Source organism: Ornithorhynchus anatinus, chromosome 14 (assembly GCF_004115215.2).
Source record: "Ornithorhynchus anatinus isolate Pmale09 chromosome 14, mOrnAna1.pri.v4, whole genome shotgun sequence".
In the NCBI taxonomy this organism is placed as follows: Eukaryota; Metazoa; Chordata; class Mammalia; order Monotremata; family Ornithorhynchidae; genus Ornithorhynchus; species Ornithorhynchus anatinus.
This window is the reverse complement of record NC_041741.1, coordinates 43,842,864-43,860,981: the sequence shown is the minus strand read 5'-3', so window position 1 is coordinate 43,860,981 and position 18,118 is coordinate 43,842,864. Positions and strand designations below refer to the sequence as shown.

Sequence of the window (18,118 nt, the reverse complement as noted above, 5' to 3'; positions counted from 1 at the left end):
TAATGGAGCCGGGATTAGAAGCCTGGTCCTTTGGAGTCTCAGGCCTGTGCTCTAGCCATTAGGCAGTGCTGCTTCTGGCCACGTTGCTTCTCACGTTTATCCAGGACCTGGGTAATGGGGAAAAACAGTTGAAGTGGGGAGGGGAGAGAGAAGAAGACATAAGGGGAGAGAAGAGAGAGAAAGAATGGAAAGGGAAAAATAGGGAGGGGATGGAAGGAGAGGAAAATCAATCAATCAGCGGTATCTAGTGAATGCTTACCATGTGCAGAGCACTCTCCTAAGTGCTTAGGGGAGTATGATACAATAGAGTTGAAAGATGTAATTCCTGCCCTTAAGGAATGTACGATTGAACCGGGGGGACAGATAGTAAATTAAATAGCAGGTAGCCAAGGGTTTGAAGATGGGGTCATAGGTGCTGTGCTGGGGAAGAGAAAGGGTTGTTCCTAAATGTTGTGGTGTCCTGGGTGAAGACTAAAGTGCACAAGAGTTGTAATACAGGGATACGTAGGATGGGGAGATGTGGTGCCCTAGCTTTATTCTGTTGCTTGATTCAGTTTCTTTTTTTAATGGTATATGTTAAGCACTTATTTTGTGGCAGTCTCTGAATTAAACTATGGGATAGATCAGGTGGGAGACAGTCCATGTCCCACATGGGGCTCACTGTCTTAATTCCCATTTTCCAGATGAGGTAACTGAGACCCAGAGAGGTGAAGTAACTTGCCCAAGGAGACATGAGGAGGAGTCAGGATTAAAACCCAGGTCCTTCTGACTCCGAGACCCGTGCCCTGTCCACTAGAAAATGCTGCTTCTCCTTATTTCCCTAAGTGTTGGGGCCTAGCCTCTGGGCTAAGGTTGATCAAGCGGCTTGACGTATTTGGTTTTGTGCTGTCTGCCTTGCTTCTTCTGGACTTCAGGTTTTAATTTCCACTCTTCCAAGTAGCGAGTCCATTTTTCCTCCAGGAAGGCCTTTTTCAGTTCACAGGCAGTAGAGGGTCAATGAAGGTTTGCATATATTGTAGGTCCGAAGTCTTTCCTGGAAGCAGAATTCGCACATTTTGAGAGAGGATGTAGAGAGCGCTTGGTTTGGGATTAAGGCCGCCTTTCGAGCCTGCGATGTGACAGCCAGAACAGCTGCCTCAGAGGGGAACGCCCGCAGGTAGAGCGTTGGCTGCATTCCTCCTGGTTCGGCCTGGGTTCCATTCCAGACCGAGACTCCGCCATATGGTGGGGGGAACGTCTTCGGGAAGGTTGGCCTTACCGGAACGGAAGGACCAAAATCACATTCTGTTGTCCAGAAAGGGCTAAGAACTATGGAGATTTTTTCCCTTGGGAATCTTGAGAAAAAGCAAGAAAGATTCCCCTTTTGTGGGGAAGAAGGGAGGTCAGTCTTTGTCCATTCAATCAATCAATGATATTTATTGAGGGCTTACTACGTGCAGAGCACTATACTAAATGCTTGGGAGAGTATAATACAACAGAATTAGCAGACACGTTCCCTACCCATAACGAGCTTACAGTTTAGAGGTTATGAGAGATATTAACAAGAATACATCATTTATAACATAAAATTTAAAAATACATAAATGCTGTGGGGTTGGGAATGGGACAAATATCAAATTAATTCATGCAATCGTATTTATTGAGCATGTATTCATTCATTCATTCAATAGTATTTATTGAGCGCTTACTATGTGCAGAGCACTGTACTAAGCGCTTGGGATGAACAAGTCGGCAACAGATAGAGACAGTCCCTGCCGTTTGACGGGCTTACAGTCTAATCGGGGGAGACGGACAGACAAGAACAATGGCACTAAACAGCGTCAAGGGGAAGAACATCTCGTAAAAACAATGGCAACTAAATAGAATCGAGGCGATGTACAATTCATTAACAAAATAAATAGGGTAATGAAAATATATACAGTCGAGCGGACGAGTACAGTGCTGTGGGGATGGGAAGGGAGAGGTGGAGGAGCAGAGGGAAAAGGGGAAAATGAGGCTTTAGCTGCGGAGAGGTAAAGGGGGGATGGCAGAGGGAGTAGAGGGGGAAGAGGAGCTCAGTCTGGGAACGCCTCTTGGAGGAGGTGATTTTTAAGTAAGGTTTTGAAGAGGGAAAGAGAATCAGTTTGGCGGAGGTGAGGAGGGAGGGCGTTCCAGGACCGCGGGAGGACGTGACCCAGGGGTCGACGGCGGGATAGGCGAGGAGGTGGGCGGCAGAGGAGCGGAGCGTGCGGGGTGGGCGGTAGAAAGAGAGAAGGGAGGAGAGGTAGGAAGGGGCGAGGTGATGGAGAGCCTTGAAGCCTAGAGTGAGGAGTTTTTGTTTGGAGCGGAGGTCGATAGGCAACCACTGGAGTTGTTTAAGAAGGGGAGTGACATGCCCAGATCGTTTCTGCAGGAAGATGAGCCGGGCAGCGGAGTGAAGAATAGACCAGAGTGGGGCGAGAGAGGAGGAAGGGAGGTCAGAGAGAAGGCTGACACAGTAGTCTAGCCGGGATATAACGAGAGCCTGTAATAGTAAGGTAGCCGTTTGGGTGGAGAGGAAAGGGTGGATCTTGGCGATATCGTAGAGGTGAAACCGGCAGGTCTTGGTAACGGATAGGATGTGTGGGGTGAACGAGAGGGACGAGTCAAGGATGACACCGAGATTGCGGGCCTGCGGGACGGGAAGGATGGTCGTGCCATCCACGGTGATAGAGAAGTCTGGGAGCGGACCGGGCTTGGGAGGGAAGATGAGGAGCTCAGTCTTGCTCATGTTGAGTTTTAGGTGGCGGGCCGACATCCAGGTGGAGACGTCCCGGAGGCAGGAGGAGATGCGAGCCTGAAGGGAGGGGGAGAGGACAGGGGCGGAGATGTAGATCTGCGTGTCATCTGCGTAGAGATGGTAGTCAAAGCCGTGAGAGCGGATGAGTTCACCGAGGGAGTGAGTGTAAATGGAGAACAGAAGAGGGCCAAGAACTGACCCTTGAGGAACTCCAACAGTTAAAGGATGGGAGGGGGAGGAGGCTCCGGCGTAGGAGACCGAGAATGATCGGCCAGAGAGGTAAGAGGAGAACCAGGAGAGGACAGAGTCCGTGAAGCCAAGGTGAGATAAGGTATGGAGGAGGAGGGGATGGTCGACAGTAGTAAGCGCTTGGGAGAGTACAATACAACAATTAAACAGACCTATTCCCAATGCTCAAAGGTCACAGATCCAAATGCATAGATGGCGCAGAAGGGAGAGCCAGGGAAAAGAGGGCTTAATCAGGGAAGGCCTCTTGGAGGAGATGTGACTTTAGTAATGCTTTGAAGGTGGAGAGAGTGGCGATCTGGCACATGTGGATAGGGAAGGAGTTCCAGACTAGAGGAAGAACGTGGGAAAGGTCAGAGGAGAGATAGACCATAAGTTCTCTGTAGACGTGTCTTCCAACTCTGTTATATTGTACTCTCCCCAGTGCTTAGAACAGTGCTCTGCATTCAGGAAGCACTCAATAAACACCACTGACTAATTGATTAAGAAGGAGGAAAGACAACTATTTAAACCCCATTACACAGATGAGGAAACTGAGACACAGAGAAATTATTTCCCCAAGGTAACAGAGCAAGCATTTGGAGATCTGTGATTAGAACCCAAGTCCTCTGACTGTGAGACTCTTGCTCTATCTGGTGTCAAAATAGAGGCAGCAAAACCTAGGCAAAGAACGTGGGAGAAAACAAGTCAATAGACTTGGGATTCATCAGTCAATGGTATTTATTGCACTCTTACCATGTGCAGAGAATTGTAACTAAGCACTTGGGAAAGTGCCCTACAACAGAGATGGTAGACATGTTCCCTATCCACAACAAGTTTACAATCTAGAGAATCTAGATCTAGTCCCAGTTCTGCCAGTGGCCTGCTAGGTATCCTTAGGCAAGTCACTTAACCTCCTTGGGTCACAGTTTCCTCTCTATAGAATAGGAGAAAAAATATCTACTCCCCATCCCTCTGGGTTTTTTAATGGTATTTGTAAACACTTACTATGTGCCAGGCACTGTTCTAAGCACTGAGGTAATTACAAGGCTCGACACGGTCCGTGTCCCGCAGCATTAATTCCCATTTTAGAAATGATATAACTGAGGCACATAAAAGTCAAGTGATTTGCCCAAGGTCACCCAGCAGACAAGTGGCAGAGCCAGGATCAGAACCCACTTCCCTTTGACTCCCAGGCCGGTGCTCTATCCACTAGGCCATGCTGCTTTTCTGCATCCCTTGCAGTCTGTGAGCCCCATTTGGAATCGGAATTGTGTCTGATCCGATTATCTTATGTTTTAACCCAGCTCTTAGCAAAGGGATTACTGCGTGAGAAGCACCTAATAAATGCCATTATTATCGTGTAGGAAAATGGGCATTTGTGGGACTGATATTTGCCTGATATTTGCCTGGGTATATTACATTCTTTGGCTGGATCTCAAATTTCTGGAGGAAAAAAGCCAGAGTTTCTATGGGTACACCTGGGTTTGGCACCGATTCTGTGTGTGTTCATGCGAATGAACCACTCTGGCCCTAAAATGTTCCCGTATTTACTTGCATAATTGCCCCAGTTTTTGCGTATTTTTTACAACATGAAACAGGGGAGAGGATTTGTACACGGGAATTAAGACTATAAAGTGAGAAGGGGAAAGAAAAGAGATGGAAAAAAAAAGGAGGAGGAAAGAAGGAAGAGAAAGGAAAGAGAGCAATTGAGATTACATATCATCTTTTTATGGTATTTTTCAAGTGCTTACTATGTGCCAGGCACTGTACTAAGTACTGGGGTGGATCCAAGCAAATGGGGTCGGACACAGTCCCTGTCCCACATGGGGCTCACAATCTCAATCCCTATTTACAGATGAGGGAACTGAGGAGAAAAGATATCTACTCCCCATCCCTCTGGGTCTTTTAATGGTATTTGTAAGCACTTACTATGTGCCAGGCACTGTTCTAAGCACTGTTCTAAGTCCATGTCCCACAGTATTAATTCCCATTTTAGAAATGAGCTGAGGCACATGAAAGTCAATTGACTTGCCCAGGGCCACACAGCAGACGAGTGGCAGAGGTGGGATTAGGACTCATGACTTTCTGACTCCCAGGTCTGTGTTCTATTCGCTACGCCGTGCTGCTTCGTGTTGGGATAGATACAAGCCAGTCAGGTTAGACACAGTCCCGGTCCCATATTAGGCTCACAGTCATGATCCCCATTTTACAGACGAGGTAACCGAGGCACAGAGAAGTGAAATGACTTTCCCAAGGTCACAGAGCAGACAAGTGGCTGAGTCGGGATGAAAACCGAGGTCTTTCCGACTCCCAGGCCCGTGCTCTATTCATTAGGCCACGCTGCTTCTCTGTTTCTCATTTCCATTAGACTCGTTCAATAATTGATTAATTATGGTAGCCTCCAACCCTTCTCCTCTTCTTATGGCAGAGTTCCCAAATCTCCTGAAAAACCTCCCCTGAGGGTTCTTTATCGGAGACATTAGCCTTCTTTTCCCGTCTGTGTCATCTGTGACACTTGGACATTTGCTATTCGCGCCACCCCCAACCCCACAGCACTTCTATATATATCTTCAAGCATTTACTTCAGTGCTCTGCATATAGCAAGTGTTCAATAAATACTATTGATTGCTTGATAGAATCTATATTATAAATTACTTATTTTTTCACGTTAATGTCTGTCTCAACCGTAAACTCGTTATGGGCAGGCAATGTATCTACCAACTCTATCGTTCTGAACTCTCCCAAGTGCTTAATACAGTGCTCTGCCTCAGCGCCGTGCTCATTTATATATATTTTTATTACCCTATTTATTTTGTTAATGAGGTGTACATCCCCTTAATTCTATTTATCATGATTAAGTTGTCTTGTTTTTGTCCGTCTGTCTTCCCCGATTAGACTGTAAGCCCGTCAATGGACAGGGATCGTTTCTATCTGTTGCCGATTGTACATTCCAAGCGCTTAGCCCAGTGCTCTGCACATAGTAAGCGCTCAATAAATATTATTGAATGTATGAATGAATGGTAAGTGCTCAATAAGTACCGTTGCTTGACTGATTGATTGACTGGCTGCACTGACCCTACTTCTCTTCCTGAGGGGGAGGGCGTCATCGCTATCACTAATTATCGAACTAATCAAAAATCGGTGTGTGAGGAGATCAATCAGTGCAGACAATTATGTGAGGAAATAGAGTGCATTGTATCTCCGTGGAACAAAGTACTTCCATCTCCCTATCTAGACACTTAATTAATCAGAGACACTATTTTGTATGTGTTATAGTGGAAGCTTAACATGAATGTGGGTAAAGATAGCACTGTTTTATTAAACAGGAAACGTGGTATTAACGGCAAAAATTAGAAGAAGTAAAATGGATTACAACTCCAGACTAAACACTATAATATAGATCAATCCTTTAGTGGTATTTAATGAGCGCTTACTGTGCGCAGAGCACTGTTCTAAAAGCTTGGGAGAATACAATACAATAGAGCTACGTATACTGCTTCTTTACTCTTGTGTTATCCAATTTTTCCTATCAGTCACTTGTATTTATTGAGAGCTTAGTGTGTGCAGAGCACTGTACTAAGCGCTTGGGAGAGTACGTTAAAACAGAGCTGGTAGAACGTTCTCTGCCCGCAATGGAGAAGTAGCGTTGTCTAGTCGTTAGAACCTGGGCCTGGGAGTCAGAAGGACCTGGGTTCTAATTCTGGCTCCACCACTTGTCTGCACAGTGACCTTGGGAAAGTCACTTCACTTCTTGTGTCTTAATTATCTCATCTGTAAAACGGGAATTAAGACTGTGCCTCCCCACGTGGGACACGGATCGGGTCCGATCTGATTACCTTGTATCCACCCCAGCGTTTAGAACAGTGCCCGGAACATAGTAAGCACCGAACGGATACATTTTTTTAAAAAATGTGTTTGCAGTCTAGAGGTAACTCTGTTGTTTCTGTTGATGAGTTAGAAGGATCGTAGAAATAACGGAAACCACAGATGATTATCGTCCACTGTGTGTGTGGGTGCTTACCCTATTCCAAATCACTGTGCCTCCCAATCTCATTCTTAGTCAATAGTTTCAACCACCTCTGTCGCAAATCTTTCATCAGAGCTTCAAGCCCACAGCAAAATTGACTAATTTGCATTTCAGCTTCTTTTATTTCCCTGACTAATTGTCTAGTGGAGATGCTAAAGAGCGGTGAAATTGCCAAAAGGCACTCAGCCAGAGGGAGAAGGAATGGCAGAGAGCCTGGATAATCCACAAAATAAATAACCAGCCTCTAAATAATTGAGAGTCGACTGTATTTGCCAAAGGGCCCTTTACCATATATCAACAATATCAGCACCCAAAAGGTGTGTCAGAGCCTCCAGGGGGATACTCCAATAAGAGTGGTCCAGGGGGACCCTACTAGAATCCCCATTCGGGGAAAGGACAGCCTTCCTTTCCAGGGCTGGTTTCGGGCATCGATTACGGTATTTGTTAAGCGCTCACTATGTGCCAGGCACTGTACTAAGCACAGGGATAGATACAAGCTAATTAGGTGGACAGGGTCCATGTCCCATATAGGGCTCACAGTCTAATTCCTCCGTTGTACAGATGAGGGAACTGAGGCCCAGAGAAGTGGTGACTTACCCAAGACTACACAGCAGACAAGTGGCGGAACCAGAACCGAGATCCTCTAACTCCCAGGCCCGGGCTCTATCCACCAGGCTATGCTGTTTCTTATTCTGGGTAGTCCAACCTGACTGCAAGAGGTTTGTCATCAGGTGCCGTCTTGTGCTGTGGTACGGGAGTTATTGTGTGTTCTTTTGGCCTCACTTCCCTAAATAGCCCACGTAACAGCCATAAAATACGTCCGTTGGTTGGCGAAGGGATATCTGGTATTAATCCATCTGGGGAATTGACTGAGTGGTTACAGTGTGCAGAGCACTGTACTGAGCACTTGGAAGAGTGCAGCAAGGCAGTAGGGACAATCCCCGACCGCAAGGAGCTGACAGTCAGGGGGTGAAGGCAGCCCCTAAAATACATTACAACTAGAGGAAACGATCAAGTATAGGACATGTGCCTAAGTGCTGTTGGGCTGGATAAGCCACAGATCTGGGAACCAGAGGACCTGGGTTCTAATCCCAGCTCCGCCACTTACCTGTTGTGTGGCCTCGGATAAATCCCTTCACTTCTCCATGCCTCAGTTTCTTCGACTGAGGAGTCAATCTTCAGTGGGGATTCAAAATCTATTCTCCCTTCTACTAAGACTGGGAGCCTCTTGTGGGACAGGGACTCTATCTGGCTTTATTAACTTGGATCGACCCCAGCACTTAGAAGGGAGCTTGACTCATAGTGAGTGCTTAACAAATGCTATTGGAAAAACCCAATATTTATCGAGCACATACTGAGTGCAGAAAACTGTACTAAGCAAGTGAGATAAAGTGATAAATGGGTATTTTTTGAGCAGTCATCGGGGTCTCACACTGTACTAATGCTTGAGAAAATACAGACGCCCAAGACACATCATTCCCCTCCTGAATTTTTATTCTGACAGGGGCAATCAGCCCTCTTGCCTCCATTTTGGGATCGGCGAGGGCACTTAATACATAGCGGTTAGTTTAGGGGGTTACTAAAGCCCCTCCCTGACTTGAGATACCTCTTCGGCATCTGTGAACTGAAGTAAATAGCACCTAGCAGAAGCATGGCCTAGTGGATAGAGCATGGTCCTGGGAATCAGAAGGACCTGGGTTCTAATCCCGGCTCTGCCACTTGTCTGCTGTGTGACCTTGGGCAATTTACTTCACTTCTCTGGGCCTCGGTTACCCCATCTTTAAAATGGGGATTACGACTGCGAGTCCCATGTGGTGCAGGGACAGTGTCCAACTCGATTAGTTTGTATCTCTGCCAGTGCTTGACACATAGTAAGCGCTTGACAAGTGCCATCATTATCATAATTCACATCCCTGTGATAACGCATTATGTCATCTGGAAGGGGATGTTGAGGGAGGTTTTACTGGGAGGCTATTTCCACTCCCAGTAAAATCTGGAAAGAGCGGAATTGCCAATCGCCGGTCGACAGGTCTGGCGTCAACCTTGACAAAACTGGCAAGCAACCCGGACTCGAAGCTTTGGGTCGGAGAATCGCTGGGCACTCGAGTTAGGACTTCTAGCATGATAGTTATTTGATGGCGGGAATCAGAATGGGTTGGTGACCCCCAGGCTTCTGCCCCCAGAGAAGGGGAAGAACTGAGGAGCAGCATGGCCTAGTGGATGGGATACGGGCTTGGGAGTCAGAAGGACCTGGGTTCTAATCCCGGCTCTGCCGCTTGTCTGCTGTGTGACCTTGAGAATGTTACCTCAACTCTCTGGGCCTCAGTTCCCTCATCCTTAAAATGGGGATTAAGACTGTAAGCCCCATGTGGGACAGGGACTGTGGCCAACCTGTTTAGCTAGTATCTACCCCAGTGCTCTGTAGAGTGCTTGGCACAGAGTAAGCGCTTAGATATGAGTCTGTGGGTCACAGATGACTTGACAACATAAGACAAGACCCCAGCAGTTGGTGCAGTGCCTAGCACATAGTAAGTGCTTAACAAATACCATTTAAAAAAAAAAACTGAGAGGGAAAGCTTTGGGCTGTGGTGTAAACAGTTCCAAGGAAACCCTTTCCACTTAAAAAAATGACTTGATTGCCTTCCACCCTTGTCTCCACCAGCGTTCCATACATCCTCCCTGGGAGCTCATTTAGCTGTTCTTTCAGCTTTTCTCCAACACGTAGAAAATAACACAGCGTCTGCTAGGCCCCTAATGATCGGGTTTATGAGGAGCTTATTGTATCTCAAAGAAATGAGATGGCAGTTGGTGTTGTGAGATATTAATGCGGCTCTTACAGAGCTGATGAAACCTCCTTTTAAACTACTTAATACCTGTGAGCTGAAATTTCCAATATGCGGTGCTTTGTCCCTGGTGGCCGCAACATCGTCATGCGGAATAAACGATCTCCGGACCGTGGTTCTTGGCCCACCCTGCCCCCGGTGCTGTGAGATTCGGGTGGTAATCTTGGGCAAGTCACTTAACTTCTCTCTGCCTGTTACCTCATCTTAAAAATGGGGATTAAAAAATGGGAGCCCCACGTGGGACAATCTGATTACCCTGTATCTACCCCAGCGCCTAGAACAGTGCTCTGCACGTAGTAAGCGCTTAACAAATACCATTATTAATTAATTAATCTTATTTTTATGATGAATGATTTTTTTATATCCATGTCTCCCTCTCCCCTCTATTGTCATCCTCATCGAAGGTATCTCTGAAGTGGTTACCGAGTGCAGATCACTGTACTAAGCACTTGGGAGAGTACAACAGAGTTGGTAGACGCGTTCCCTGCCCACAGCGACCTTAGGGCCGAGAAGGGGAGTGAGAGAGACATTAATATAAATGCATCTACCAACCCGGGACCTCTGACTCCCGGGCCCATGCTCTTTCCACTGGGCAACACTCCTTCCCCACTTCACCTCAACCTTATTGTCTTGAAGGTTCTCTGAGGAGGAGACAGTCGGAGCAAGGAACAAAAATAACTCTTACAAGGTGATAACAAGCTTTAGGCTCAGTGGAAAGAGCATGGGCTTTGGAGTCAGAGGTCATGAGTTTGAATCCCCGCTCTACCAATTGTCAGCTGTGTGACTGTGGGCAAGTCACTTCACTTCTCTGTGCCTCAGTTACCTCATCTGTAAAATGGGGATTAAGACTGTGAGCCCCACGTGGGACAACCTGATTCCCCTGCGTCTACCCCAGCGCTTAGAACAGTGCTCTGCACATAGTAAGCGCTTAACAAATACCAACGTCATTATTAGTAGTAGTAGGTAATAATAATAATAGTGATGCTATTTGTTAAGCACTTGCTCTGTGCCGAGCACTGTTCAAAGCACTGGGGTAACCGAGTTAATCAGGTTGGACACATTCCAAGTCCCACATGGGGCTCACAGTGTTCATCCCCATTTTACAGATGAGGTAACAGACGCGCAGAGAAGTTAAGCGACTTGCCCGAGGTCACCCAGCGGACAAGTGGCCGAGGCGGGATTAGAACCCAGGTCCTTCTGACTCCCAGGCCTGTGCTCTATCCCCTACCAGTAGTAGCAGTAATATTAGTATTGAAGCAGCGTGGCTCAGTGGAAAGAGCCCGGGCTTGGGAGTCCGAGGTCATGGGTTCGAATCCTGGCTCCGCCACTTGTCAGCTGTGTGACTGTGGGCAAGTCACTTCACTTCTCTGTGCCTCGGTTACCTCATCTGGAAAATGGGGATTAAGACTGCGAGCCTCATGTGGGACAAGCTGATTACCCTGTATCTACCCCAGCGTTTAGAACAGTGCTCTGCACATAGTAAGTGCTTAAATACCAACATTATTAGTAGTATCAATCAATCAGTGACATTTACTGAGCACTTACTGTGTGCAGACCACTATTCTAAGCACTCGGGAGAGTACAGTACAGCAGAATTAGCAGACACGTTTCCTGCCCCTAACGAGTTTACATCTTCTGGAAGCAAAGAGCAGGGCCTCTTGAGCCAGGGGGTAGGAGGAGGATCTGGGATAGGGATTGGCAGTGGGATAGATGAGATCAGAGCACAGTGAATAAGCTGGCACCATTCATTCAATCGTATTTATTGAGTGCTTACTATGTGCAGAGCACTGTACTAAGTGCTTGGAATGGACAATTGGGCAACAGATAGAGACAACCTCTGCCCAATAACGGGCTCACAGTCTAAACAGAGAGCTGGGCTTAGTAGGAAATCAGTGAGTTGAGGTAGGATGGGGCAAGTCTTATTGCTTCCCTCTTGCCTGCAGACACTACTCTTACTATTAATAATAATAATGGTACTTGTTAAGCACTTACTATGTGCCAAGCCCTGTTCTAAACACTGGAGTAGATATGAGGTAGTCAGGTTGGAAACACTCCCTGTCCCACATAGGGCTCACATAATAATATATAATATAATAATAATTATGGTGCTTGTTAAGCCCTTACTATGTGCCAAGCACTGTTTTAAGCACGGAGGTAGATACAAGATAGGCTGGACCCAGGCCCTGTCCCGCAAAGGGCTCACAGTCTTAATCCCCATTTTACAGATGAGGTTACTGAGGCCCAGAGAAGTGAAGTGACTTACCCAACGTCACACAGCAGATATGTGGGGGAGCCGGGATTAGAAACCATGATCTTTGACTCTTAGGCCCATGCTCTATCCACTAAGCCATGCTGCTTCTCAAATGACTTCAGATGGCTGGCTGGCAGTCCAGACAAAGAACTCTAGTTGGGCTACGTAGACCTCGGTTCTCTGTAGTTCGCTCGGGTGGGGACAGTTACTCTCCCCCACTTCAAAGTCTTATCGAAGGCCCATCTCCTCCAAGAGGCCTTCCCTGACTAAGCCCTCATTTCTTCTCCCACTCCCTTCTGCATCACCCTGACTGGTTCCCTTTATTCACCACCCCCACCTAAGCCCCTCAACATTTATATGCATATATGTAATTTATTTATTTACATTAATATCTGTCTCTCCCTCCAAACTGTAAGCTCACTGTAGGCAGGGAATGTGTCTGTTTACTGTTGTATTGTACTCTCCCAAGGACTTAGTACAGTGCTCTGCACACAGCAAGCACTCAGTAAATACGGTTGAATTATACTCCTCCCCTTCAAAGCCTTACTGAAGGCACATCTCTTCCAAGAGGCCTTCCCTGACTAAGCCCTCATTTCTTCTCTCATTCCCTCTGTGTCCCTCTGATTTGCTCCCTTTATTCACCTTCCCACCCTCCATGCTGCAGCACTTAGATCCATAGCTGTAATTTATTTATTGATAGTGATGTCTGTCTCCCTCTCCAGACCGTAACTCGCTGTGAGCAGGGAACGTGTCTGTTACACTGTCCTATCGTACTCTCCCAAGACCGTAATACGGTGCTCTGCACAGAGAAAATGCCCAATATACGATCGATCGGTTGATTGACGGGCCGCTCGGAAAGCCTCGCCCCTTCGGCACCGGCCAAGGACGGTCTGGCCCTCTAGCCTGGCTGCCACTTCTCCGTCCGTGCCCAACTGCGGGCGAGAGCGCACGTGGTTCGGCCTGAGGGAGGGAGAGGTGCCTCGGAAGGAGGCCAAGATGGCAATGGGAGACAGGTGGGAGCCATAGCCTCCGGTGCTTCCGGTGTTCTCATTTGTTCTTTCCTCTCTTGTTTTTGCAGGGAATTTTAAAGGTCTATGTAAGCAAATCGATCACTTCCCCGAAGATACAGATTACGAAGCCGACACAGCAGAATATTTCCTCCGTAAGTCCGTGCCTTTTCTCTTTGGCTGCCCGTTGAAGGGGATCCTGGCTCGGGATGAGACTTGAGGGTCCCCACGCCTTTTCTTCCACAACTGGCACCGGGAAATCTGCCTCAGGCCAAACCTCTTGAAGGCCTATGGGCACCTTGGTTGTCTTTCTGGGTTGGGCCAAACCCCAGCCTCTCCCTCCTCCCTGAATGACAGATCTCCCACAGTGCCCTGGCTTTGAACTTCTACAAGAGAGAGAGAGAGAAAGGAGATGAAATTTTAAAAATTCAATAAAACGTTAAATGGTGATCAAAATTCCTATTTATAGCCTGAAACTCACTAGAGGAGAGAACTGTCATTGAGAGGAAGAGTCCAAAAGAAGTCTCTTGAGGGTTTGAAAAAGCTCCCATGGCAGTGTTTGTGCTGAGAAATTAGTCTCCCAGTGAAGGAGACTAAGATATTGATGATGACTATATTTATTAACCTTCACTAGGTGCCAAGCCATGGGGTAGATACAAGATAATCAGTCGGACACAGAGCTCATAGTCTGAGTGGGAGGGAGAACAGGTATTTAATCTCCATTTTACAGATAAGGAAACCAAGAGGCAGAGAAGTTAAGTGACTTGTCGAAGGTCTCAAACAGGAATAGGGCAGAGCTGGGATTAGAGACAGTGAGGCACTGGGTCTATCCAAGCTTAGAGTTGACCGAAGGAAATTGATTGAATGAAAAGCCCAACTAAAATAACACCTCTTCCAAGAGGTCTTCCCTGATTAAGCCCTCACTTCCCAAACCATGGACTGCCTGAAAAACAACCAAATGGATTTTGGAGCAAATTAAACCAAAGTCGTCTTTGGAAGGCCAAATGACCCTACTAAAATTAGCATATTTTGGACACATAATCAGGAGGACTAATTCTGTGGAGAAAACATTAATGTTAGGAAAAGTCCAGGGATAACGTGGAAGAGGCAGACCAGTAGCTAGATGGATAGAGACCATAACAGTGATAATGGAAGAACGTTAGCAAGCTTACGGATTATGGCAGAGGACAGGACGTGCTGGAGAAAGTATATCCATGGAGTCGCTATGAATCGGAAACAACTCGACAGCACTTAATAATAATAATCCCATATTCGCCCTCCTTCCTGTGTCACCTATGCACTTAGATCTGTCTCCCGTAATACTATGCTATTCACTCCATCCCCAGCACTTATGTACATAGCCATCCTAAATTTATCTTCACTTCTCTCTCCCCCTCTAGTCTGTAATTTCCTCATGAGAAGGAATCATGTCCATTTACTCTATGGTAATGTACTCTCCCAAGTGCTTAGAATCATTGAATCGTATTTATTGAGCACTTACTGTGTTCAGAGCACTATACTAAGCAGTTGGGAGAGTACACTATAACAATAAATGGACATATTCCCTTCCCACAAAGAGCTTAAAGTCTAGACAGCTTAGTACAGTACTCTCCCCACCACAGTGAGTACTCAATAAATATCACTGATTGAGTGAAGAAGTGATTTTGGGCTCCCAAAAAGTTCCTTCTCTCAATAAACACCATCCCAGCTGCCGACCTTGGACGGAGAAGTGGCAGCCAGGCTAGAGGGCCAGACCGTCCTTGGCCGGTGCCGAAGGGGCAAGGCTTTCCGAACGGCCCGTCAATCAATAATAGGGATAATTATATCATTATTTATTAAACATTAACTACATGTCAAGCACTGTGTATAGGCACTAGAGTAGATAGACGTTAATCAGGTCGGACATAGCTCCTGTCCCACCTGGAACTCATAGTTTGAATAGGAGGGAGAACTGGTATCGAATCCCCATTTTGCAGATGAGGAAACCGAATCCCAGAGAAGCGACTTGACCAAAGTCACCCAGCAGACAAGCAGCAGAGCCGAGAATAGAACCAAAGTCCTCTGACTCTCAGGCCCCTGATCTTTCCACTAGGTCATGATGCTCCTGATTAATTGATCAATTGGTGCTATTTATTGAGCATCTCTGGGTATGAAGCACTCTAGAAAGGTCTTGGGAGGGTACAACAGAAATAAGACACCCATTCCCTACTCTCAAGAAGGTCACAATCTAAAGGCAGAGACCGAACGGCTTTTGGAGTCATCACGCTCTCCCCCAGGCAGCCCTGATTTATCCTAAAATCATGCTTATTAAACTCACCCACTATCGTACACCTCTGGAGAATTTCTTCAGGCTCTTGAAATCATTGCTTCTGGATCCACCAGAGCCCCAAAGTGGATCAATCAATTAAACAATGGCATTTATCGAGCGCTTAATGTGAAGAGCACTGGACTAGGCACTTCTGAATCAGTTTGGGAATTTCCATTGTCCTGATAGGGTTGGGATCAACTCAGTATTTTAAGGACCATAAAAATCCCACTGGGAGGGTTTTCCAGCTAGCTAAAATGGAAAGGGGAAGAGACCCCCCCCCCCCAGGATATAGGCATCATTTCTTCTGTTAAAATGTACGAAGGAATTGTGGTCGATGAACAGGGATGGCCGCATTAACAACCTCCATCCTTCCTCAGAAAGTCAGTCATTCAGGCAGTCAGTGGTATTTATTGAGCGCTTACAATACTGGACACATTCCCTGTGCACAAGGAGCTTACAGTCTAGAGGGGGAGACAGACATTAATATAAATAAATAAATTACAGATATGGACGGGGGGTGAATAAAGAGAGCAAATCCAAGGGCAAGGGAGATGCAGAAGGGAGTGGGAAAAGAGGAAAGGAGGGATTAGTCAGGGAAGGCCTCTTGGAGGAGATGTGCCTTCAATAAGGCTCTGAGGCTGGGGAGAGGTGTATTTTGTCTGTGAATAAGCAGGGCTCTGCAGAATTATTCACGCCCACCAGGCCTGTATTGAAAGTTAGTTGCTGTAAACTGAGTCAGATGATTCAGCTGGGTTTTCCTGCTCCAAATGGAATCTAGGCAGAAAGGACAATAGATAAGACCTTGCTGATAAGAAGGGTGACGATGACCCAGAATCAGATCCCCGCAGTGCCGGGCCAGGATCTGCCAATGAACTTTTAGGAAGCTATACCTCCCCGACAATAATGATGGTATTTGTTAAGCACTTACGATGTGTCAAGCACTGTTCCGAGTGCTGGCTTAATTACAAGGTAATCAGGTTGGACACGATCCATGCCTCACATGGGGCTCGCAGTCTTAATCCCTATTTTACAAATGAGGGAATTGAGGCCAAAGAAGTGAAGTGACTTGCCCAAGGTCACACAGCAAACAAATGGCAGAGGCCCAGGTCCTTCTGACTCCTAGACCTGTGCTCTACCCACTAAGCCACACCGCTTCTCCGAGCCCCACAAGGGCTCAGCTTCCCTTTTTCTGAAGACAGATGGTCGTTCAGCTGGGTAAGACGGTTGAGATCTTTGGCTGAAGTCATTTAGCCCCGGCTAAATCATCGATCAGTCAATCAGTGGTATTTATGGAGCCCTTACTGTGTGCAGAGCACTGAATTAAGAGCTTGGGAGAGTACGGTACAAAAGACACATTCCCTGCCCACGAGGAGCTTATAGTCTAGAGGGGGGAAAAGATATTAATATAAATAAATAAATTACAGATAGGTACAGATGTGCTGTGGGGCTGAGGGTGGGGTGAAGAACAATTGCCCAAAGGAAACAGATCTAAATGCAGAGTCGAAAAGGAAGGAAGAGGGAGTCAGGGAAAGAGTTGCACGCTTCACTCCTCCAGTGCTAACCTCCTCCTTGTACCTCAGTTTCTCTTGTCTCACTGCCAACCCCTGGCCCACGTCCTGCCTCTGGCCTAGAACCCCCTCCTTCCTCAAATCCACCAGACAATGACTTCCCCCCGCTTCAAAGCCTTACTGAAGGCACATCTCCCTCCCCTCTCCCAGGAGACCTTCCCAGACTAAGCCCCACTTTTCCTCATCTCCCACTCCCTTCTGCGTCACCCTCACTTGCGCACTTTACTCTTCCCCCCTCTCCCCGCCCCACAGTACTTATGTATATATCTGTAATTTTATTTATTTGTAATAATAATAATGATGATGGCCTTTGTTAAGTGCTTGCTATGCACCAAACACTGTTCTAAGCATCGATTTATTTGTGTTGATATCTGTCTCCCCCTTTCTAGACTGTGAGCTCATTGTGGCTGGGAATATCAGTCTTTATTGCTATATTGTGCTTTCCCAAGTACTTAATACAGTGCTCTGCACACAGTTAAGGGCTTCAGCAGTTAGAACAGTGCTTGGCACATAGTAAGTGCTTAACAAATACTATTATTATTATTATTATTAATAAATATGAATGAATGAAAGAGGGCTTAATAGGGGAAGGCCTCTTGAAGGAGATGTGATCTTAATAATGGTTTGAGGGTGGGGAGAGTGGTGGTCTGGTGTATATGGAGGGGGAGGGAGTTCCAGGCTAGGGGGAGGATGTGGGCAAGGGATGGGCAGTGAAATAGAGGCACCATGAACAAGCTGACGCCAGAGGAGCGAAGTATGTCAGTTCCTCTTGTAGTAGGAGAAGAGCAAGGAATGGTAGGGGCAGGCCAGCTGATTGAGTGTTTTAAAGCTGATAGTAAGGAATTTCTGTTTAATTGGGGAAGGCCTCTTGGAGCAGATGTGACCTTAATAAAGCTTTGAAGGTGGAGGGAGGGTTGGCCTGGCATATAGAGAGAGGAAGGAGTCCCAGGCCAGAAGAATAGCCATCTGGCTATTCCTCAGGGGCGAAGATATCCACCAGTCTACCCTGGAAGGCCCACTAATAGCTCCAGGACCTCTGGACCCTGATTCAGTTTTAGGAAAAAAAGGTAGCAATGGATTTGCACCAGGGATGAGAGTAGAGGGGAGGAGGACGAAGGGAGGCCAGGG

The 18,118-nt window shown here is 46.8% G+C and overlaps 1 protein-coding gene across 4 annotated transcripts in view; it reads left to right on the top strand.

Annotated features, from left to right (window-relative positions):
• Positions 1–18,118, top strand: part of CACNG2 (calcium voltage-gated channel auxiliary subunit gamma 2) — an 85,953-nt gene that overhangs the window by 54,883 nt on the left and 12,952 nt on the right. For all 4 annotated transcript variants that reach the window (XM_029079229.1, XM_029079231.1, XM_029079230.1 and 1 more), the window contains one exon: positions 13,186–13,269. In XM_029079229.1, the coding sequence (XP_028935062.1) occupies positions 13,186–13,269 (84 nt within the window). The remainder of the gene's footprint in view (positions 1–13,185; positions 13,270–18,118) is intronic.